The following is a 23,381-nucleotide window of genomic DNA, read 5'->3' on the forward strand; positions in this document are numbered from 1 at the left end:
GGATTTCACCTTGCTTGTGCTGAAGGACAATGTCCCAGATGCTGCGTCGGGAACAGGGATCCACCCCGGTGGTCGGCTCATCTAGCACCACCAGCCGCGAACCTCCAATGAAGGCAATGGAGATGGATAGCTTCCTCTTCATACCTCCTGACAGGGTGCCGACACGCTTGTGCCGGTGGGAATGCATGTCTGTCTCCATTAGGATTCTAAGACAGGAAACCATGTTAATGCATATTTCTCATTTAGCTGTTACTCTAACAGTATCCATAGTGATTTAAAGTAAAATGCCTTGCACAAGGCCACAGTGTGTTCAGGGACCATCCATTGAGGGATTTGAAACAACACACTTTTACCAGCCCTTATAGGTACTGTAAGTAATACATGTAAAAAGTACATGCAAGTTGCTCTCTTTTTGTGACTTTTTTGTATCTAAATTTTCTGTTTAATGCTGCTGAAGAATCACTGTTTTTTTATATAATAAGCATCAGTGTAGCTTGACTTTGCAGTTGAACTACTTTAAATTATGAGTAGGTTGTAGTGTGGGAAGCTTCAGTTTTAAAGTAGTTTAAAGTAGCTTCCCCAACACCATTAAGGGCACATTGGAAACCTGCATGCAATTCGAGTTAAGATAACATAGCTTCTGTAAAAAGTTAATTTATCTAAGGGAGTGTTACAGAAGAACATAAAAACATACTGTAATAGGAGTGCTGAAACTTACCTTCGCACTTGTTCATTCACTTCCTGTTTGGTCAAGTGGGGAGCTTTGATCTGAGCATATAGCAGCAGATGTTCCTTTGTGGTAAGGTGATCGAACAGGACATCATACTGCATGCACACGCCCATCTCCTTACGCACATCATCTATGGATGTCTGCATATCCATCCCATACACCTCGATGGTGCCACTGGTTGGTGCAAACAACCCAGTCAGAAGTGACCTGAAACAAGAATATACAAATATATATATATATAAAAAAACAATTCAAAATAAATATATATATTATGCCTATTAAAAACCAATGCCATGTTTTAAAGTATGCTTTACTGCTCTTACATAGTGGTGGTTTTTCCAGCTCCATTGTGACCCAGCAGAGAGGTGACATGTCCCTCATAGAAAGAGAGGTTCAGGTTGTCTACAGCATGCCGGTTGTCATAGGTCTTTGTCAGGCCATACAGTGAGACTCCAACAGGCAATCCTGAGAAATCATCTTCTCCATTCTCCGCCAAGCTACTTTTACCTACAGGAAAAAAAAAATAGATAAAGAGAAGCAAAGATGTTAAAATATCACACTGAAATTCAAGGGATTCAAATTTAGCGTACAGTTAAAATCTGTTGGCAAGCATTTTGGCAAATAAATCTCCATAGCACCACAGACTGCTACAGACAGTTATCAAATATACAGATAAAAGACCAATCAGAATCAAGTATTCCAAAGCACTGTGTAGTAACGTACCTTTGCCCTTGTTAGTGCTGTTTTGCTCCTGCATCATGTTGGTAAAGAGCAAGCCTCTGCCTATTTTCTTTGGTGTTCTGCTACAGCAGCTGAACATATCTGTCCAGAAGGACCGAGTCACTGGGAAGTACCACGGAAGACCAATGCCATACTTTCCTGATTAAGAGAAAAATGGATTAAACAATAATATTAAAACTCAACTTATAAAAATGTATAATGATTCTTTTAACCTAACAACGCAAACAAATGAGCAGCTCACACATACCTGGGAAGACCATGCGGATGTAAATCCCAATGATAAAATATACTACTGAGTCAATGAGGAGCAGCCAGCAGAGCCAACCGAAGGAGGAAGTGTCACCAGCCAGAGGAGATATATACATGTTGCTCCACTGGATGCCTGAGGTGTAAGTACACAATACATTCAGTTAATGTAATTATCCCAAACAAACACTAAATACAGATGAGAGGTTTGTGTCAACCTACCTTCTTCCTGTTTTTCATAGCGGGAGATATACTGGCTGGCATAACTGAAGCATGTCGGAGAAAAGAGACTCTGTGGACCAAAAATAAATGCAGTGAGATTTATTTTACAGCTGTCAATCGATTAAATCATTTTAAAGACGATGATTTAAAAAATCGAATTCTGTCATAATTTACTCACCATCATGTCACTTAGCTTACTTTCTTACAAAACCTTACATTCTTACAAAAGATGAGTTGTTATATATATATATATATATATATATATATATATATATATATATATATATATATATATATATATATATATATATATATATATATATATATATATATATACATACATACATACATACATGTATATACAGGTGTATGTATGTATAAAGTCAGACAGGTTTGGAATGACAGGTGAGTAAATAAATATTTTTTTCTTGGGTGAATGCTTCCTTTATTAGTGCATATAATGTAGTTAATATGCTAATGAATTTGTTTCATTATTTACAAAATATTGTGTATTATTGGGTTTTGTAATTTGTGTGGATGAAACTACTGTGGAATATATGTCCATATCAATATAATAATTCTGACCAGGTAAATTCCTTCAATGGTGCTTTTAGCTGACCTTATTTGCACGATAACAGAACAAAATAAAGAAAATTGCAACATGGAAATGCAAGTTTGCAATAATTCAACAAAACAACTTTATGACCCCACTCTTCATGGACGTAATATTACATGTAAAGATACTTTTGCCATAGTTCTCTGCAGGTGTTCGCATTAACATTTCTATGAATGACGCGGTTTCACATTTGTGGGTGATATTTCACTTGAGGAGCAGCCATGACAATTAAATTTTACCATACAAAGAATACAAATGACTTTTGTTAAATGTCCCGCCTGGCTTTGATTTATAAATGAATTATCCATAAAGAATGTCTTCCTGCATTTACTGAGAAAACGTGCTGTTCTTGGGACTTTTGAGTTTTTTTGTGTGTGAGAGAGGATATTTTGTCCCTGCAGTAACAGTACAACCTGAAACCTATATTGAGGGAAGTGAAATAATAAACATACTAAATAATCTCTAAATATAAAAATAGAAAATGCAAAAAGGTCCCCACTACAACAGAAGTTTTAGAAATTATAATGTCAAACAGAAGTTATAATGTCAAACTGAATGTCATTTTTTGACTGTATTAATCATATATAATTATTCTCATTTGTTAATATGGTATGTGAACTTTAATAGGCCTTTTTAAATATTTCACAATGTGACTGTGCAATGATTTTAAAATGCAAACTGATTTAATGCAGTACAGACCAGAGCGCTCTTCAGACTGAAGGAAAGATTGTCCTCCAAGTGGATCAGCACGATGAAGGGGAAGAAACAGATGACATAGATAAGGCTGCCACTCAGCCCGGCAATGTTGGTCTTATCGAAGAAGGAGCTGACCAGGAAGCTGATTGCAAGGACGCTGAAGCCATAGTCACTAAGGTAGAGGAAGAGAACGAAGCCATCGCTGTGAGGAAGAATGCCGCCAGCTTTCAAAATGATGGTGAGGATGATGACGGTCACCAGCAAGAACACAGCACTTTCAATTAACCAGGCAAAGAAGTGGCTGATGGGATTGACCCCCATCATTTTCATGTACTATGGGAAGAGTGAAAAGAGATTAGAAACCTAATTAAAGTTTGTGGGAAGAGATTAAAGAAAAAATATGTTTTGGTTACATACCTCATGTAGTCGCAGTTCTCTCTCGTGGACGAGTTTCTTCACAAAGTGGGCAACAAACAGCACCCAGCAGGTCATGAGTGCCATTGGGAAGGCAAAAGAGAGGCTGTTGAGATACCTTGGGAGTAGAAAGATTTGAGATTAGCAGGTGAAGGGCATATTTGTTATACACATCAATCTATATAACTTCAAATGTTGAAGAAAGAGGAACTGATGAACTTACTAGCTTAAGTCAAGTTTCTCTTTGATTAATGTTGTAATTTAAATACTAAATTGATGACCCACAGCAATGATTTTGTGCAACAAATTCAGACATTTATTTGGTTTGCAATCTATAAGCTTGTCACTTTATTGCATCCATCTTTTAATTCTAGCATTAAGTGTTAATTTAGTATTATGAATGTACTGTTATAGGATTTATATTTTCAGTTTTCATTTTAATTGTTAATTTCATTTTATGTGATGTTGCCATTTATATTTTTGTGTTTTTCATTATTTATGTTTAGCTTTAATTTATTTTTACTATAGTTTTATAAGCCAAGACAAGACTTCTCCTAATAATTATATATTTCTTCACCTAATGATTATTACTTGTAATAATTTTCTTCTTTTTTTATAACAACACTGGAATCTATCTAAAAGCCACCATCTAAAGCCACTGTTACATAGCAAGAAAATTAAAGTAATGTTATTATTAAGTAATGATGATTCTCATACACAGCCAACACAAAATTCAGTGCCATGACAACAGCTCTGATCCAGCACTTCATCTACACCGAAACAAAGCTAAACCTAAGCTTAAAATTGTTTTGCTGCCTTGCAAGCAGTGCTGTTTCATTAAACAAATGCAAATATATTATTTTGTTATGAAATACTAGACGTTCACCCTACTAGAGAAATTTCTGATGTACAAAACGGAGCAGATGTTCAGTGTCGGTGTAAACTGTTGATTATCTGTTCAGATACCACATCTCAGTCATCTCAGTTTGTGCTTTTCAGACACTCACTCATCCTTGTAGAAGCAGGGATAAGGGAACGCCTGCATCTGGACCGCGGGCCCATCCATAGCTTTACCCGTCTGCATTTCGATGATGGCTCTCTCGATGCTCTCCTGCAGGTACACAAAGCCTCGGTTGTACCGCTGGTTCTTCGTTGACGAAATGAAGGAATCTTTCACCCAGAAGGGATTCCTTGCCCGGTCGGTGCGCATCACATTCTCAATGTTCATTCGAATGGTGTAGTCGATGTTCGGGGGCAGGCTGCTGGAGGTGTCCTCAGGAAGTTTGAAAATAATGCCTGTGAAGATGAGCAGAGCTCATGTGTATAAAAGGGAAGTGATCTGTTGTCAGAGTAACCTCAGACACCTGCTGCTCCTCGATAACAGTGGAAATCTATATCTCAATAGAACTGAATTCAAGCTGCATTGAATTATAGACTTTACAGCCCGATGGCTCTTCAGCGCCTGTGGTGTCCTCAACCGAGAGTATAACCAAACGCATGAGTGAAGTAGTTAGTTGAAGGGGTATCTCCTGATGAAAGAGTGTGTGTGCATGTGTGTGTGAACTCACTGGCGTAGAGCTCACGGTTTTGAGCCAGTCTCTCTGCCTGCCTGTCGAGTTCATCTGTGGAGTTGAAAGCTCGGTAGCGGTCGAAGTTGACACATGAGGAAAGGTTCAACATCAGCATGGAGAGGGTGGTGATCTGCTCCATGATAAATTTGTTTTTCTCTAAAAGGACTGTCATGTTTGCTGCAAAGAGAGTTAGAAAAACTGTTCAAGCCACTGCAGATTTAGAATAATACACACTTGGGTGTATAGGAGCAATGTGTAACCCTGTATAATTTAAAATTATTATAAAATAAGGAATAAATTAAAGAGTGTTAAAATAATAAACTATTGGCCTATTGATATTAATATATTGTCAGTGCCAGTCAATCAACACAGGTGTTACAAATGCATATTTGGCAATTGTCATGATTGGTCAAGTGTAAAACTCTATTCAGACAGGGATAGTTTTCCCAGAGAAGATTAGGTAAATTTGTGTCTCACAGACTATTCTAAGTGTAATTATTTATCAGGGAGACATTAATTGCCAAGTGAACCGATAATGCCTGATTTTCTTCCCGTTGGTAACAGTTTATAGACTAACTCCAGGGTCTTGTGGTTATTTAATTAGTAAATCTGAATTTACAAGAAAGAATTGATAGTAAAAACTATGTATATATATATAATATAATTTCATAAGTAACTAATGTCATTTCACATTTGTTCTCAGTAACTGTACAGTTACATTTTTTTTTGTAATCCAATTATGTAACATTTGTATTATGGTTCCTGCCACAATTAAGCAAAAAATTATGATTCAAGTTAAAATTCTTTAAGTTCTTAAAGTTTAAAATAATGGCAAACTTTATTATAATTATGGGTTAACGTTATTGTGACGAGTGGGGCGGGGCCGAGGGACATGGGAGCGAGGCCGGGGGAGTGATTGGAGATGAACTACACCTGTTCGACCCACCGGTCTCGAGGCCCATGGAGGAGATGGAAGGATATAAAACTGGAGCGACGACAGTGAAGGACGAGAGAGGACCAGGCCTGGGCTTTTAGTTGTGTTTTGGGTTTTATTTGCGCGCACCAGTCGTCCGTGAGGGGCTGGTGCGCTGTTTTGTGTTTATTTTGCTTTATTAAAATGTTGTTGATTGTCCGCCGGTTCCCGCCTCCTTCTTCCGGATGAATATGAAGGTTTTATCATTACAGTTATTTAGGGGGGGAAATAACACCTTGTTAGTATGACATAACATTTCACTATAGTGCAAAGCTTTCTCATGATAATGACACAGCAATTCGTAATAATGAGAATTTTCTCATAATAATGACTTTGTTTCTCATAAATATTAGAAACTTTCCCCTTATAATAACATCTCATAATAATGATAAACGTTCTTCTAATAATAATACTCCATCACCATGATGCAAGCATTGCATGCACTGTTGAGTACTTACAGAACTGGCTGAGAGTTGAGCTCATTTGTGCAACATCAATGCCGGTCTGAGTCTGAATGAAGTTTTGGACAAAGGGATTGCGCAGAGAATTCTGTGAAGAGTAGTTTGATAAGGAACTAGTTAATGCAGTACAGGGGGAAAAAAATTATAAATCAAATAAAAAGTGTCTATTTGATTTTCTCTGAACTCGTAGTCTACCTGAAGTATCGGCAAGGTTTTTGTCAGGATGTCAGCAGACTGCATCACATATGAGGATGACTCTACCCACTCGGACGCATAAAGCTTTAGATCACCAAACTGGTGCAGTGTAGAATTTGACTGCAGGACAGAAGACAAAAACAACACATTTTACAAGAAAATACTATATTTTTCTTCATGACCACACTACACGTCTATATCTTAAAAGAACAATCCGATATGAATAGATTTATGCTGCTGTCCATCCTAAGTCAGAAATAGAATATTCCTATATATTTTATCTTTGCAGGTATCTGATTCTCAGCAAATATGTCTCCTAGCAACTGTGGAGAATAAATGACATTGTACAATGCTAACCGTACAATTACCAACAGAAAAGGTCATTTACCATGTTTTTCACACCTGCCTCTGCATCATGTAATATAGGAAAATTCGTTTGTTTCAAGTAAACTACACTTTTCCCTTGGTGCTGTCATTTTTGATGTCATACTTTCACAATGAATTACATTTTTGTTGCACTTTATAATTGGAAATCAAAGGTTTTTTCCAGGCAGAAATCTTTTGAAATATGAACAAAACACATATCTAAAATCTCACATTTTTGCTTGTTATATGCATTCAAAATATTTTAATTATCTCTGTGTCTTAAATCACTGAAAAGCATAAATGTGGCCTAGATGCCAAATTTTTATTTGTGAGATGTAAAATCAGCACCTTTCTCATGATCTCTCTCGTCACTGGTGTGTCTGGTGAGTACAGGACCTGTCCTAACAGCATGGGTTTGAGGAATGCCCAGGCCACCGCACCGCCTGTAGTGTTCACCATATCCAAGTAGAGGTTCATACAGAAGGGACCTGGACATAAGCAGTATATTAATTAAGCCTGACCACAGCACTTCATCAAACTGAAACTCAATATGCTGTAAGCAGATTCTTGACAGGTCATTATCATAATGCTTTATTGCAAATTTAGCTGTGTGCTGAGAATATGCGTTCATACTAGCATCTTGAGGGATTTTGAACTTCTTAATCAGCTCTTCTCTCTTGTGGTCCGTCTGGACGGAAGGATCAGTCTCGGTAACTATAGGAACTTTTGCGATGGCAAACAGTGTCAGGATGCCGTTTTTGCACAAGGCACGAGCGATGGTACTAAAGGTGGCCCTGCTAGACATGGTGGACCGCTTTCCCCTCACCAGCTGTGGGAGAGAGAATCCAAAGACACAAAATAAAATAAAATAAAATAAAATAAAATAAAATAAAATAAAATAAAATAAAATAAAATAAAATAAAATAAAATAAAATAAAATAAAATAAAATAAAATAAAATAAAATAAAATAAAATAAAATAAAATAAAATAAAATAAAATAAAATAAAATATAAAATAAAATAAAATAAAAATCTTACACTGTGGAACTCTTGGTTGGCCACCAGGTTTAGTTCTCCTATGTTTGTCAGGTATTCCTGCAGTTTATTAATGGCAGGTACCAGTTTGTGCATTATGTCCATCAAAAACTTCACCAGCTCTAGCATGATTCCCACCAAATCCTGAATTTCTTTGGACAATACCAGCTGCAACAAAATATCATAGGGTTTTTAGTAAAATTATTGGTATATTGCATGATATAGTTATTTTTTCTGAAAAAAAAGAGGTTTATATACGTATATTAAACATAAAATAAGTGGCAATGTCTATGTCTCAATAATTAAACACTTAAAAACTTATGAATGAACTAGTAAAATATATATAATTTGATTATTTTCTCTCTTTATAAAGATTATTTATAATTCATGGCTTTTCTTAATAAACAACCGGTACAGCAAATTCAGCAAATTCCCAATCTAACCATACATGAGAAGAATCCATAATTATAAATGCATAAAACAGCAAGCATTATTATTTCGTTTCATAACAACTATTTGCAAAACATTTCTTGCATTTAATTAACTACAACAGAGAGATGCAGTATTTCAGTTTCATTGGCTGTACAATATATACAATACATTCTCTGCCCAGCTCTTTACCCTGAATAAAGCCGCCTTCGTGTCCACATGACGAAGAAAGATAACCGTGATGCTGTACCATTCATGTGACAGATTACAGAAGGTGCTGAAGATCTCCTGCCCTGTAGGGTCCAGTTGCAAAGACGAGGGGTTTGAGCACTGGTGCAGGTTTGCTAACCATGCCAAGATCTGTGAAGAGGGGAGAGATGACAAACACAACACATTATAATAAACATGCACTCTACAAGACTTCACACTGGTGAGAGACTGAGATAAATGTTACTAACTGTATATGTATTGTGCCTAAGCAGCTTCATCACAAATAAAGCACGATACAACCCTCTGTGAGCAAGCAAAAGGCAACCATGCCAGTAAAAGTACTCAATGTTTAGGTAAGATCAGTAGGATGGGGAAAAAATCCTTTCGGACACATCTTTATCCCCTTGATCCCCTCTGATGTATGCATAAGTTGTGTTGTACCTGTATGTTGCTTCTGGGTAGAGGGTTATCTAATAGGGCCTGAAGAATGCGAGGGGGAAAGCTGGTATACCGCTCGACATCCTCAACAAACAGTGTGACATTTTTCAGCAGCTCAAAAACTTTTACTTCAGCTGTCAGAATACAAGACAAAAGACAAATGAGAAAGCAGAAATGCACTCATGGCAAGGTTGAAACAGACTGATCGGACCACCAACTGATAGCTAAGGAACACTTGTGTTTCCGCAGTTCTTTTGCTTGAAGTGACGTACCCGGAGATGTTATATTGATATTCAGAGTTTTCAGAGTTGAGACGTTGAAGCCCACAATTTCAGAGAGAATGGATGTCCTTTATAAGAGAGAGAGAGAGAGAGAGAGAGAGCGCAAGCGATAAAAACTATGAGTAGAATTCCTGGACACAAACTGATCAAAATGTGTAACATAATTATACAACATTTTTACATATATATTGTTTATATAAAATGTTTTCATATAAATAGTTATATGAAAAAAATCACATTATAACAATATAATAATCATAAATAGAATAGCAATAATAAATTAAATGAAAAACGTGATAACAGGAACAGTAACATCTTATTTCATTATATTTTGTAAATGTATTTTCATTTTTTTTTAAAGACAGGTAAACATCTGATGAATCTGTGAATATATTTTTAACATATTCATTTGAATTTAGGGTCTGAACTGATTCACTACAATTAATCAGACTTGCCAATGTTTCATATGAAGAAGTGGGAAAAAAGTGGAGTGAATTTAATCACTACCACAGTTTGCTCAGCTTGAAGTTGTGCATGCTAGAGAATGTTACACTAGCAGCACATATTGAAAAAGTATCTTGTAACTGGAAAGGCTGCAGGTCACTCTACTAAAATATTTTCACCCTTCTAAACGTAACTCCCCAACATACATAATGTATGCTGCAACAACAAGGTTGAAAGTCATTATAGAAAACAGTACCAGTCCACTTCAGTGTTGTAGGTGCTAAGGTCTCCAACAAAAGTCTGGAAAATCAGATCATAGATGTCGGTGCTTTGGTTCACCAGGTTGGTTGTGAGCACATGGAAAGCCTGGAATGTGGGAACAACAGTGTCGCATAGCAGTCTGGGGCCCAGAGGAAGAAAACTGGTGATCAGCTGCACAGTGGCCATGTTTTCCAGAGCACAAACCTACATTATCAGGAAAGACATTGGCTTCAGAATGCTTGAAATATAGGACATATGGACTAACAATTTCTCTTTCTGTATTCTTTTTGCAAATTGGTATGGCATCAGTAAATACTGACAAGATGGTCATTTTTGCTGGCATATTCTTTTGAAAAAGTTTTACATCTGAACCATCAAAAATCTCACCTTAGTTAACAAGTGGTCTAGTATTTTGTCCGAACTTTCATTCACCCAGTTGGCTGAGCCTAATTCAAAGGTGGTGTTTAGCACTTGCTGTAGAAGATGCAGATTTTCTGCAGAGAGGCGAGAGAAACGGAAGAGAAAAAAAAAACAAAGATCAAGCTTTTGCAGAGCTAAAGTAACTTAAATTCCCTACAGACATCATTACTTGCACCTAACTCCACTTTCAGGCCAACCTCACAGTGCAGTAAGCAGCAAATGATCTAGCAAAGAATCTCCCCTTAGAAAAGAGACATTGAAAGCTGAAAGGTGTCGTGTGCTGATTTATATCTGACAGCACTTACATGTGCAACACCTTAAGCAATATAAAATACCAGACACTTATGAGGGAAATTAAATGCTCAACAAGACATCAGTTTAATTAAAGAAAAAAATATAAAGCAAACCGAGAGGCTTGAAAAGAAGCTTATCAATGAAAGTGAGGGAGTACTGCAGTCAGAAAGTGGATGGCCGGGGGGAATCGTGCACTCTTGAATAGGATAGTTCATGTAAAAATGAAAATTATTCATTTGAACTTAATCAGTATTTTTGTCTTGTTATATGATAAAAAATATAAATAAATAATAATAATAATAATATCTGTAAAACAAGATAAATTCATTTCAGAAGCAAAATGTAATACTTGGCACTTGTTTTCAAAACATACAGTGTATCTTAATTAGGTTTATTCTTTTACCCTAATGTTAAATTATTTTCTTGCGTAAAACACAAACATCACCAAGTTTAGTTAAATCTATGCCTAAAACAAAAACTACGGTGGCCGAGAGAGCTCAACGTGCTGCAACTTCAGAAAACACATGCAAATAGAAAAAGCACTAGCAAATCAAGAAAACATCTTCATCAGTTTGACAGCAGGTGCTGCAAATGCTCACAACAACCAAATAAAGAAGTTTATTTGCAGCGTGTTTCTTTGTTTGGTTATGTTGTGAACATTTGCAGCACATTTGTTGTCAAATTGATGAAGTTGTTTTCTTAATTTGCAGGTGTTTTTTTCTATTTGCATCGCATTTCTTTATTTAGTTGTGTTGTGAGCATTTGTAGCGAGTGTGTTGTCATATTGATGAAGTTGTTTTCTTAATTTCCAGGTGTTTGTTTCTATTTGCAGTGCGTTGAGCTCTTTCTGTCAAACTCTGTCTAGTCACATGCCTCCTGGCTGAATATCACAGAAAGCTTACTTCAAACCTGCCATTTACTGCACTGCTATGAAAACCACCAAATCTTTGCAATGTCATAAACATAACGCAACATACATTGTTTAATGTCTGTGGGGTTTACTAAGAGTAATTTACTCAGAGGGAGAACCTGAAGTCTGTAACATTTTCTGTGGACATCATGCATCTTAGTCTTGTGCTAAACAAATGTAAATTATTCAAATAAATTATTTTATTTATTTTAAAATTAAAATTATTATCTATTCACACGGCTTAATGCTAAATACTTATAAGCACTATATGCAACTGTGGGAGACTGTGGAAATAAAACCCCTGAATGAATGGTGTTATAGGTCAGTAGATCTTGTGAGATGACTCAAGGTACCTTGGGATTCGTTGGCCAGACTTCTCATGATGGACTTAATAAGAGAAGAATACTGCAGGTCTTCTGGAAGGCTATTAGCGAGGTTTGTCAACAGCACAGGCAGCCTATGTAAACAGAAAAGTTTTATTAACTAACAACACGTAATTCTTTCTGCTGAGATTGCTTTATCAAAATGTACTACTATGGATCCATTTATTTTCATGAACCTAAGAATGTGTTCTTTTCAGAGTCATAAATTAGAAGTAGTAAGCATATATAAAGGGTAAATGCCAAGTAATGAACAAGCAAAAGAGTAGGAAAACTGGGCCTTGTTATGAGTTTATAACCAGGAACCAGCCTTGGGAGCAAAACCTAAAAGAAACTCACTTGTCAGTCCAGTTAGTGTCATTTATCCTCAGCAGATGGCCGATATTCATGCTAGAAGCCCCCAGCACCATTTTGGGGAGTTCAGACTCAACACTGCTGCTATTGCCCAGTGAGATGAAATTTTGGATGGTGTGCAGTAGCTGCTGGGTAATATCAGCTGTTTGGGTGAGAGGGCTTTGGTCTGTTTGGATGATCATTAGGATTGTTTTAAGGGTCTGCTCTAGGTCACTTATAATGCTGCTGGAGGAGTTTGTGTTCATGTGGTGCACCATGGCCAGAAGGCTGTTGACAGAACTTACTACTTGTGATACAGCCCCACTGACATCCCCAAAGGTGCTTGTGTCATTAAGAACAAAAGATATTGTCTCCATTAGGTTGAGTGTGCTATTGATGTATGGCTGTCCATCAACAGGCATTATCGAGTATATGGAAGATGCAACCTCACTTAAAGTGTTCACTGCTTGTAAGATTTGGATAGGGGAACCGGATAACATAAGGCCCTTGTAGAGACTCATAGACACTTGATTGGACATGGTCTTCAAAATGTAAACAAGGCCATCTGGAGTCATATGAGTGGATGTCGGATCATGAGTAATGTTTAGCGAGTTAAGAAGAGACTGTGTAACCAGCTGGGAGATTTCAGGGAATTGGGATGTGATTTCTGCAGTGCTGGATACTTTCGAGAGGGCAATGAATAGAGCCGATTTGATAGAAAAGAGGTACATGTGTGTTTCCGTGGGGAAAACGACAACCATCTGATTGAACGTTTGGGTCAAAAGCATCTCCCTCTCAGCATTGCTGCTCAGGTTATAGTTTGACATGGAGAGGTTGAATAGGATGTGTGTGGCCATAGCACTGCTAAGGATGAGGGGATGGGTGACCTCTTGAACATATTGTCCATTTGGAAGAGTTGTAATATTTAAGAGGGCAAGAACATGGTTTAGGGAGTTAGAAATCTTGCTGGTGGACATCATGACTTTTTCTATGTCTCCGGGATATGCTTCGAGCAATGTAAAGGCTTGCATCATTTGTCCAGATATGTTGAAATAAACAGCTACCTCTCCAGAGAGAAGTGGGGTGAAGGCTTCTGCAGTTTGATCAACGGCTGCCAAATAGGATTCTATGCTCATCTGCGACCCTGGACTGGAAAACGAGCCAATTATGTTTTGAAGAATGCCAGTGACCTGAGGGCTAATGTCCTTGCTTTCGTCAAAGTTCTCGGTAAGGATGCTGTTGAGCACCGTAAGGAATTGGATCGCAGTGTTGGTGCTATTTCCATCCTGTAAGATGATATTTGACACCGAAGCTTGAAGTTGTTGGGCCATGTGCTCGATTCTTTGAGGAATGTTCAGAGGCGGCTGGTCGGATAGCACCATGGCCATGTCAATTGTTCTTCCTAGGCTCTCTGCAAGTTTCTCTACTTTATCAAGGTCCTGCACTCTCCATCCTTCACTACCGATGTCCATGAACATCTCCAAAAACTGCTGCCCATTGCTAGGGAGTGTCAAGTATGACAGCACATTCAGAGCTGTGTCAATGGTTTCCTCCTGACTTGTGCCTCCAGTCATTTCTTTCAGATAACCCTTCAGGATGACACCCAAATCTGGATTTGCAAAGAAAACATGGATAGTCTCCATAATGTCAGTCGAGGTGGGTGGTATGGAAAGAACTTCAAGCAAGGCTTGGTAGTCAATGTCAAGAAGATCAAGGAAGTCATCCACTGGCTCTCTCTGTACTTCTCTAGCAATTCTTCTGGCATTTCTTGTGTGGGACACAAGACCTTGCAGGTTATGTCCCTGAACAATTTCCATTTTAAGTGGGCTTAGATATTGTTCCACAGGGTCGAAGAGGTCACTGGTTAGTTTGATCTGTTTCAGCATGTACAAAACATTCCCAAAAAGGTCAATAAAGGTTTCTGAGAAGCACGGCAGTGGCATCTTGGTTAGGGCATCTCTTACTATCTCATATAACTTGCGCAGGATCTCCAAGACAAAATTTAGCCCAGTGTCTTGAGTAGTGTACAGCCAATTGAAAAATTCAACAGTTTTCCATAAGGTGCCACTTGTATCTTCCAAAAACAGAATTTGCTGCATTACTCCATAAAGGGTAGGCCAGTCTCCCAGTATTCCTGTACCAATGATTTGCTGGATAACCTCTTTTATTAATCTGTCAACTGTGCTTCCATTTGGATTCATAAATATGTCTCCACTCAGGATATAATTAATGGTTTCCTTTGTAAAATTCATTCCAGTGAGCGTGATCTCCAGAGCCTGCATGATGATCTGAGGGCTTGCAGTTGAGTTCTGGAGGAGATTGCCATTCTGGAGGATGACCTCTATAGTTTTTCCAGCTGCCTCGATGTATGGCGTCATCAAGGGAGCTTCTCTCTTAATTTGATCCAGAGCCATTTGTACTGAGGAGAGGCTGATGAATGAGAGAGAAATTAGTATTGCATGTGCACAAAAAAGATAAAAAATAATAAAAATGACTCTTTAAGGATCCCTTAATAGCTGAATTAAATAATGTACTGTTACTCATTTATGTGAAAGACTATGAACCATTACAGTGCAAGATACTTAAATGTAGAGTTGATGGGACAATTTCTTGAATTAGATTACTTATATTTAAAAACTGCAGAACAATAGTCCATATTTCATCTTGATTTTGCTCTCAATTTCAGCGGGCACTCATATTATATTAATATAACTGAATAGTTATAATAGACTTTATTTATAATAGACAATTTCCATTATGTTTCATCATCAATGATCTACAGTGGGTGCATAAATGATGCTGCAATCTTACGTGATTGATTTGCACAGATATGCACAAATGCACAATTTGATTCCTATCAGTAGTCGGTTCATTACAGGGATGAGCACATAAAGCAGAATCAATTTAAGAGCAAGGAGATATCAGAATAATAGAAACTACTTTATCTGCTCAATCCTGTTTGGAAGCAAAGGAGTCAAACTGAATAAATCAACCTTAATGCAAATTTAATTACCCTTACTTAGTTTGTTTGCATTTTTCCAACCCCTGGTCCTTATGGGTAATAACTGCGAATCTCTTAGTAAATTTGAGAAAGTATTTCAGTAATATAATCAGGCTCGTGATAATGTCGAGGAATAATGGGATTGTGAGTACGGGTGAAATTGTTGCAAACCTTTGTTGGCAATTTAGTCAAACAGTTAATAAAATAACGGTGAAAAGCGTTTATCTTTATAAAAGAGCGTTCTCTGTTACAAGACTGCCAATTGTTTGCTGTCATGTAGTATGACTTGGGGCATGTAACATAGTTAGAATAAATGTTACTGTAAAAATGACTCCAGAGCATTAATACCTTTGGTAGAGCTGCATCTGGAAGAGCTGGACATTCCAGTCAGTCTGGTTTGTTATTTCTAGCACTGAGAGGTTGGATAGCATTGATGTGTAATGCAACAGGACTTCTGTAAGGTGATTGCTTGCAAAGGTACTGTTCAGGATCACTTCATAGAAAGTCTCCAGTGACTCTGCCATCATTCCTGCAGTGGCATTTATCCATAGAGTGTTCATTGCCATTTCCTGTTCAGAAACACAGAGGGACAGTCTAAATCAGTCTTTAGTGCACACTACCACCTCGTGGTGAGATATGATAGTTGCATTTGAGAGCCATTAAAAAGGCTGCTATTGTAAAACTGGAACTTATCCTCTCACCGTCATATTAAAGGCTGGAGCTGGTTTATCAAAGGCTGCTATGACTGGCAGTAGGCTGATGTTACACCACAAAGCAACAGTGTCTTCACTTCCAGCACCAGCTCTGACATCCTGCCATATTTGCTGCATGTAGCTGCAGTTCAGGCTCTGACCCCCCAAACCAGCCTGAGGGGTGAGAACCAGAAAAGAATTATAATTATCACAGAAGTCCAACATACTACTGCCTAACAGAGATATTGCAAGAGCAACAGGATGGCAATGAAACTTTTTTTTTTGTACTATTTAAGACTAGAGATAAGATGTTGTCCCATTCATAGAGACACAAGAAAAACCACAAATAGATATCCTAAGTTTGTCAGGGTGGCAAAAAGGGAAGGGGAGGGGCACCCATTCGTGATCTAGTTTAATGCCTTGAGAATTCAAGTGATGCGATAATTGATATTATCATAGATAAAGCATTCACTGAACATGTAGCGATATATAACTCCTGCCAGGATTTGAGCATCTGTTGCAAAAGGAAACCAATTCTCTCTAGGGATGAAAAGCAGCACCCAATGCATGCTAGCTAATGTAGGTTAGCTGTTTATCTGTAATTAATACACTTCTTGGCAGTGGTCCTTTTGGGCCAAGGATTTTGAAATTGTTTCAGAAAAAAAAAAGTCAGAACATTTGCCAAATACATTTAGTTGATGCCTGTGCCTGTTTAGAAACACACAAAAAGCGAATTAACAACTAACACCAGGGCTATGCAAGATCCAGTCTCTTCAATGCCTGATCAAAAACATAGTATGTTACTATGATATCTTGTCTTTACTAAGAAAAATAGATTTTCTTAACCAAATAAATAGACTAACAACGCCACCAACATAGATGTACAGAAATGGAGAGGAAACATAATGTGAATGATGCAGGGGAGGAAAAGGACCATTCATAAAATATTTTTCATAATGCATTAATCATTAAATCGATAAACAAGTATTAATACTAACAGTAGATACATACAGGTATGCTTCGAGTTTATTTCATAATAAATGTGTGACTATATTAAAGCTTCCACCTAGTGCTCTTGTCTTACTCTCCTTATCTGTCTTCAAAACTATTCTGCTCACAAGTGATCAGTGGACAGTGTGTGCCTTCCCGCTTTGTTACAGTTTGTTAAATAACTTCTGTTTTTGCTCTTCAATCTCAGAGTGGTTTGAGTTTTTTACTATGTTGCAGGCTCATTTATTGATAATAAACCATCACTAATAAATAATATTGATAATAATAAATAATACAATTATAGTGGGCTTATTTTTGGGCTTGTTTCTGAAGCTGCGGTTGCTTATTTATCTTTTGAGAGTTGGCAACACTGGTCTGTATAAGTCCACCACATCAATAGATAGAAATGTTGTTCTAACCTGCAGAGCAGCTTCTGCAGTTGACACAAGGGCCTGTGGCAATCCACCAACAAAGGACTGAGAAGTGAAATTGCTTGTGTTCATAATATGAAAAATGTCAGACAAAAGGTTGGACAATGGCTCCTGGAGGACATAGAGGAGCTCTGAGGAAAATAAAGCACTTGCATTAGACGCATACAGTTCAGATATGAAAGAAATTGTCTGTAAGCATGAACACCTACTTTGCTATTCTTTTGAGGTGTATTCAACAGTAAGGCTTTGCTTTTCTCACCTGTTTGTGCCTGCATGTTGTGAGAACTGTTGACAATGGCTTGTTGAATTGTGGAAACGACAGACGGCAATGAATCCCACATAGGAGTACCTTTGAAGGTTGAAAACAGAGCAGCCAAAATGTCTTCCAACCTGTTGTTTAACAAACAGTAAAATTGACATTTAAATCCAAGAGTCAACAAGGAATAAATCTATTTTTAACATGTATGCTCATTGGTTTGATTGGTTTGATGGTATGCTAATTAATTTTAGTAAGGACTGTCACACCTACTAATTGTATGTGCAGAAATCGTGAGGTGACAGACTAATCGAATGCCTTTAAATTACTTTCATAATTTAAAAGTGATTTAAGTGTGGAAAACTCCCAAATGTTTAGCTATAGAATTATCATAAATAAAAATCAAAATCTTGTCAGATCTTCATCGTGAGAAAAACTCTTAGTGACTGCCAAGAACGGCCCAACAACTACTCTATCAGAATTAATTTCAAACATTCAAACATGGTCAAAGTTGTCAGAGAATCTGAGATTTATGGCCATCTCTCTGATTCTCTTGCCTATATAAATGAAGCTTGCAAAAAAAATAATCAAATAGTGGGATGGTAGCCTTACTTGTCAAAGGTCAGCTGGTCAGCACTCCCTGAAAGGATCTGGACCAGAACGCCTACAGATTCTGTGACAGTCTGGGCAGACTCATTCATGAAAGGTGACATAGAGCCCAGAAAGACTGCAAGCTTTGACATCACAAAAGAAGTTAACAATAACACATTTATGTTTGTGTGTGTGTTATAATGTTTTTATTTGTGCAATAAATCAACATATATCATAATATGGTGACATTTTACTGTCAAAAGATCTGTTGGTTATGAAGGGCGTCAATAACAGGCCTTTGAGAAATAAAAGCAATTTACCTGTTCTGTTATTTCATTTAGGCTGCCAAGACTGAGGTTTCCTAGGTTGTGCCACATGTTTGTATATCCTGCGAAAAATATAGAGTACATATATCTATGACAACTTGACTGAATAAAAAAAAAATGTTTTAATAATATATGGCCACACTAACAAACTGTTTTGACAATGAACCCCAGCAAACACCATACAGAAAACTTGCCTTCATTTGAGTTTAGAATATATTTCGTGACCTTAAGAATCACAGATATGATGGGCTGAGCTGTGTTGTTTGATGGCAGTGAATTCTGAAGCTCTCTCATCATATTCACAATGCTGAAAATGAAAAAGAAACACCAACTGTCATGACCTGTGCATACACAAATACATGTACTGCATATACACTAAAATTCAAAAGACTGCAGTCAGTTTTTGAAAGCCTTATCAATGCTGCATTTATTTGATAAAAAATAGTAAAACCGTAATACTGTGAAAATGTTTTACAATTTATAATAGCTGCTCTTTTTTAATATTTTGTAATTGTGAAATATTATATATTTATGTGATAGCAAAGCTGAGTACAGCAGCTGTTGCTCCAGTCATCGGTGTCAAATGATCCTTCATAAATCATATGTAGATTTGGAAGTGCTGCTTAATATTTTTTGTGTAAACAGTGATACATACATTTTTGTCAGCATTTTTCATGAATAAAAAGTTTAAAACAATAGCATTTTTTTCAAACAGAAATCTTTTGAAACATAATAAATGACTTTATTGTCATTCTTTTTTATCATTTTAATGAATCCTTGCTGAATAAAAGTAATTTTTTAAAAATCTTACTGAGCCTAAACTTTGTAATGGTAGTGTAGAGGGATGGATAGATGAATAAATAGATAAAAGAACAGATCTCTTTGTTTTTGTTATCTACTGCATATTTACAGATATCCTTGTCTATATATATATATATATATATATATATATATATATATATATATATATATATATATATATATATATATATATATATACACACACACACACACACACACCATAGCAAGCAGGAGTGAAAGAGAAACATAGACATAATACTTTGGAAACAATACATAGTCTATACTTACACTTCATTCCATTTGTTAGGTCCAGAAGACTGGGAGATGATCTGCAAATATGCTAAAATGCTGTTTTTCATGAGAACCAACACCTCAGCCACCTCTGCTGGCAAATGGCCATGAATAGCTCCCCCTAGCATCTGGACAGTCTCCTGTGTGAGGTGGTTAGCTTGCATGTAATATATATTGGGGTTCCGTATCAGCTGAAGTGAGCTATTAAAAGCACCAAGGATTTTGTTAATCACATCCTGAGGTAGAGCTCCGGTTTCATTAGAAATACTCTCCAGAACCACTCTGACTGTGCTAATGACAGCTTCTGTAAAGTTTTCACTTTGGAGACCACCATCAGTGCTAGCCACATGCGATGCATAGGTTAGTGCCTGAGACACCTGCTCAGCAACATCCAGGAAGGCTCTGTCCTCAGGGGAGAGTAGAGGAGCCATGGCTTGCAAAAGTTGGTCAAGACTCACTCCAGCTCCTATAAGATCTACAGAGCTAACATTCCCATGGAAGATTCTGTCAAGTGCAATTGTCAGTTGTTGGTTAATGATCCAGTCCCTGGTCAAGTTGCCTTCATTTGAGCTCAGAAGGTTTTCTGTGACCTTGATTATCATTGATATGATGGGCTGAGCTGTGTTGTTTGATGGCAGAGAATTCTGAAGCTCTGTTAACACATTCATAATGCTGAAAAACAAAAAGAGTACAAGTACAATTGTCATCTCTCCTACAAGTTACATACAATATATACTGTTTATAAAAATATAGTTAGAAAGTGAGAGTGAAACAGAGAGAAATAACAATATTCAACAAATACATAGTATCTACACTCACAGTTCATTCCAGTGATAAAATCCAGCAGGCTGGGAGATGTTATTCAGATAGGATAAAATGCTGTTTTTAATGGGAATCAGCACCACAACTGCCTCCGCTGGTAAAAGAGTATGAATCACTGTCTCTACCATCTGGATAGTCCCCTGTGTGAGGTTGCTAGCTTGGGCATAGCTCATATTGGAGTTTAGGATCAGCTGAAGGGAACCATTGAAAGCACCAAGAATATTGTTAACCTCACCCTGTGGTAGGGCTCCAGTTTCATTAGAAATACTCTCCAGAACCACTCTGACTGTGCTAATGACAGCTTCTGTAAAGTTTTCACTTTGGAGACCACCATCAGTGCTAGCCACATGCAATGCATAGGTAAGTGCCTGAGACACCTGCTCAGCAACATCCAGGAAGGCTCTGTCCTCAGGGGAGAGTAGAGGAGCCATGGCTTGCAAAAGTTGGTCAAGATTCACCCCAGCTCCTGCAAGATCTACAGAGCTAACATTCCCATGGAACATTCTGTCAAGTGCAATTGCCAGTTGTTGGTTAACGATCCAGTTCCTGGTCAAGTTGCCTTCATTTGAGCTCAGAAGGTTTTCTGTGACCTTGATTATCATTGATATGATGGGCTGAGCTGTGTTGTTTGATGGCAGGGAATTCTGAAGCTCTGTTAACACATTCATAATGCTGAAAAACAAAAAGAACACAAGTACAATTGTCATCTCTCCTAGAAGTTACATACAGAATATATATTACAATATAATTAGAGAGTGAGAGTGAAACAGAGAGATATTCAACAAATACATATTCTTTACACTCACAGTTCATTCCATTGATCAAATCCAGCAGGCTGGGAGACGTTATTCAGAAAGGATAAAATGCTGTTTTTAATGGGAATCAGCACCACAACTGCCTCCGCTGGTAAAAGAGTATTAATCACTGTCTCTACCATCTGGATAGTCCCCTGTGTGAGAGTGCTAGCTTGGGCATAGCTCATATTGGAGTTTAGGATCAGCTGAAGGGAACCGTTGAAAGCACCAAGAATATTGTTGACCACATCCTGAGGTAGAACTCTAATTTCATTAGAAATACTCTCTAGAACCACTCTGACTGTGCTAATGACAGCTTCTGTAAAGTTTTCACTTTGGAGACCACCATCAGTGCTAGCCACATGAGATGCATAGTTTAGTGCCTGAGACACCTGCTCAGCAACAGCCAGAAAGACTCTGTCCTCAGGGGAGAGTAGGGGAGCCATGGCTTGCAAAAGTTGGTCAAGATTTACCCCAGCTCCTGCAAGATCTACGGAGCTAACATTCCCCTGGAATATTCTGTCAAGTGCAATTGTCAGTTGTTGGTTAACGATCCAGTTCCTGGTCAAGTTGCCTTCATTTGAGCTCAGAAGGTTTTCTGTGACCTTGATTATCGATGATATGATGGGCTGAGCTGTGTTGTTTGATGGCAGAGAATTCTGAAGCTCTATTAACACATCCATAATACTGAAAAACAAAAAGAGCACAAGTATAGCTGTCATCTCTCCTACAAAATACATCCAGTATATATATAAAAATATAATTAGAAAGTGAGAGTGAAACAGAGAGAAAGAACAATATTCAACAAATACATAGTATCTATACTTACAGTTCATTCCATTGATCAAATCCAGCAGGCTGGGAGATGTTATTCAGATAGGATAAAATGCTGTTTTTAATGGGAACCAGCAAAACATCAGCCTCCGCTGGTAAAAGAGTATGAATCACTGTCTCTACCATCTGGATAGTCCCCTGTGTGAGGTTGCTAGCTTGGGCATAGTTCATATTGGAGTTTAGGATCAGCTGAAGGGAACCATTGAAAGCACCAAGAATATTGTTAACCGCATCCAGATGTAGAGCTCTGGTTTGATTAGAAATACTCTCCAGTACCACTCTGACTGTGCTAATGACAGCTTCTGTAAAGTTTTCACTTTGGAGACCACCATCAGTGCTAGCCACATGCAATGCATAGGTAAGTGCCTGAGACACCTGCTCAGCAACATCCAGGAAGGCTCTGTCCTCAGGGGAGAGTAGAGGAACCATGGCTTGCAAAAGTTGGTCAAGATTCACCCCAGCTCCTGCAAGATCTACGGCGCTAACATTCCCCTGGAAAATTCTGTCAAGTGCAATTGTCAGTTGTTGGTTAATGATCCAGTTCCTGGTCAAGTTGCCTTCATTTGAGCTCAGAAGGTTTTCTGTGACCTTGATTATCATTGATATGATGGGCTGAGCTGTGTTGTTTGATGGTAGAAAATTCTGAAGCTCTGGTAAGACATACATAATACTGAAAAACAAAAAGAGTGCAAGTACAACTGTCATCTCTCTTACAAAATACATACAGTATATATATATATATATATATATATACATTTCTTTAGAAAGTGAGAGTGAAACAGAGAGAAAGAACAATATTCAACAAGTACATAGTATGTATACTCACAGTTCATTCCATTGATCAAATCCAGCAGGCTGGGAGATGTTATTCAGATAGGATAAAATA

The 23,381-nt window shown here is 37.6% G+C and overlaps 2 protein-coding genes across 2 annotated transcripts in view; both read right to left on the bottom strand.

Annotated features, from left to right (window-relative positions):
* LOC132153116 (glucosylceramide transporter ABCA12-like) overlaps positions 1-19,011 on the bottom strand; it is a 39,502-nt gene extending 20,491 nt beyond the window's left edge. Inside the window, exons 1-28 of the mRNA XM_059562369.1 lie at positions 18,948-19,011; positions 18,649-18,770; positions 18,040-18,170; positions 17,769-17,911; positions 16,369-16,533; positions 16,016-16,236; positions 12,673-15,096; positions 12,307-12,410; positions 10,717-10,823; positions 10,325-10,533; positions 9,616-9,692; positions 9,347-9,477; positions 8,888-9,055; positions 8,270-8,434; positions 7,865-8,060; positions 7,580-7,719; positions 6,866-6,985; positions 6,668-6,758; positions 5,234-5,413; positions 4,673-4,961; positions 3,669-3,783; positions 3,255-3,584; positions 1,940-2,009; positions 1,719-1,853; positions 1,454-1,609; positions 1,054-1,237; positions 719-937; positions 10-206 (exon numbers count right to left, since the gene is read on the bottom strand). Coding sequence (XP_059418352.1) covers positions 10-206; positions 719-937; positions 1,054-1,237; positions 1,454-1,609; positions 1,719-1,853; positions 1,940-2,009; positions 3,255-3,584; positions 3,669-3,783; positions 4,673-4,961; positions 5,234-5,413; positions 6,668-6,758; positions 6,866-6,985; positions 7,580-7,719; positions 7,865-8,060; positions 8,270-8,434; positions 8,888-9,055; positions 9,347-9,477; positions 9,616-9,692; positions 10,325-10,533; positions 10,717-10,823; positions 12,307-12,410; positions 12,673-15,096; positions 16,016-16,236; positions 16,369-16,533; positions 17,769-17,911; positions 18,040-18,170; positions 18,649-18,770; positions 18,948-19,004 — 6,646 coding nt within the window. The 5' untranslated portion in view covers positions 19,005-19,011. The remainder of the gene's footprint in view (positions 1-9; positions 207-718; positions 938-1,053; positions 1,238-1,453; positions 1,610-1,718; positions 1,854-1,939; positions 2,010-3,254; positions 3,585-3,668; positions 3,784-4,672; positions 4,962-5,233; positions 5,414-6,667; positions 6,759-6,865; positions 6,986-7,579; positions 7,720-7,864; positions 8,061-8,269; positions 8,435-8,887; positions 9,056-9,346; positions 9,478-9,615; positions 9,693-10,324; positions 10,534-10,716; positions 10,824-12,306; positions 12,411-12,672; positions 15,097-16,015; positions 16,237-16,368; positions 16,534-17,768; positions 17,912-18,039; positions 18,171-18,648; positions 18,771-18,947) is intronic.
* An 83-nt stretch (positions 19,012-19,094) lies between these two features.
* LOC132153286 (uncharacterized) lies at positions 19,095-22,924 on the bottom strand. Its single transcript, XM_059562664.1, has 6 exons — positions 22,772-22,924; positions 22,491-22,684; positions 21,674-22,348; positions 20,865-21,539; positions 20,043-20,717; positions 19,095-19,260 (listed from the first exon to the last, which is right to left on the bottom strand). The coding sequence occupies exons 1-6, from the start codon at positions 22,922-22,924 to the stop codon at positions 19,095-19,097; spliced, it is 2,538 nt and encodes an 845-aa protein (XP_059418647.1).
* Positions 22,925-23,381: the final 457 nt, after the last annotated feature.

The sequence above is a fragment of the Carassius carassius genome, chromosome 11 (assembly GCF_963082965.1).
Source record: "Carassius carassius chromosome 11, fCarCar2.1, whole genome shotgun sequence".
Taxonomy (NCBI): Eukaryota; Metazoa; Chordata; class Actinopteri; order Cypriniformes; family Cyprinidae; genus Carassius; species Carassius carassius.

What these genes read in the sequence shown, in the direction of transcription:
- LOC132153286 (XM_059562664.1), bottom strand. Translation starts at nt 22,924, where the DNA reads ATGGTTCCTCTACTCTCCCCTGAGGACAGAGCCTTCCTGGATGTTGCT. An exon ending in TTTGATCAATGGAATGAACT is followed by an intron (nt 21,540 to 21,673) that starts GTGAGTGTAAAG and finishes TTTGTTTTTCAG; the next exon opens with CATTATGAATGTGTTAACAG. An exon ending in CCTAACAAATGGAATGAAGT is followed by an intron (nt 19,261 to 20,042) that starts GTAAGTATAGAC and finishes TTTCATTTTCAG; the next exon opens with CATTGTGAATATGATGAGAG.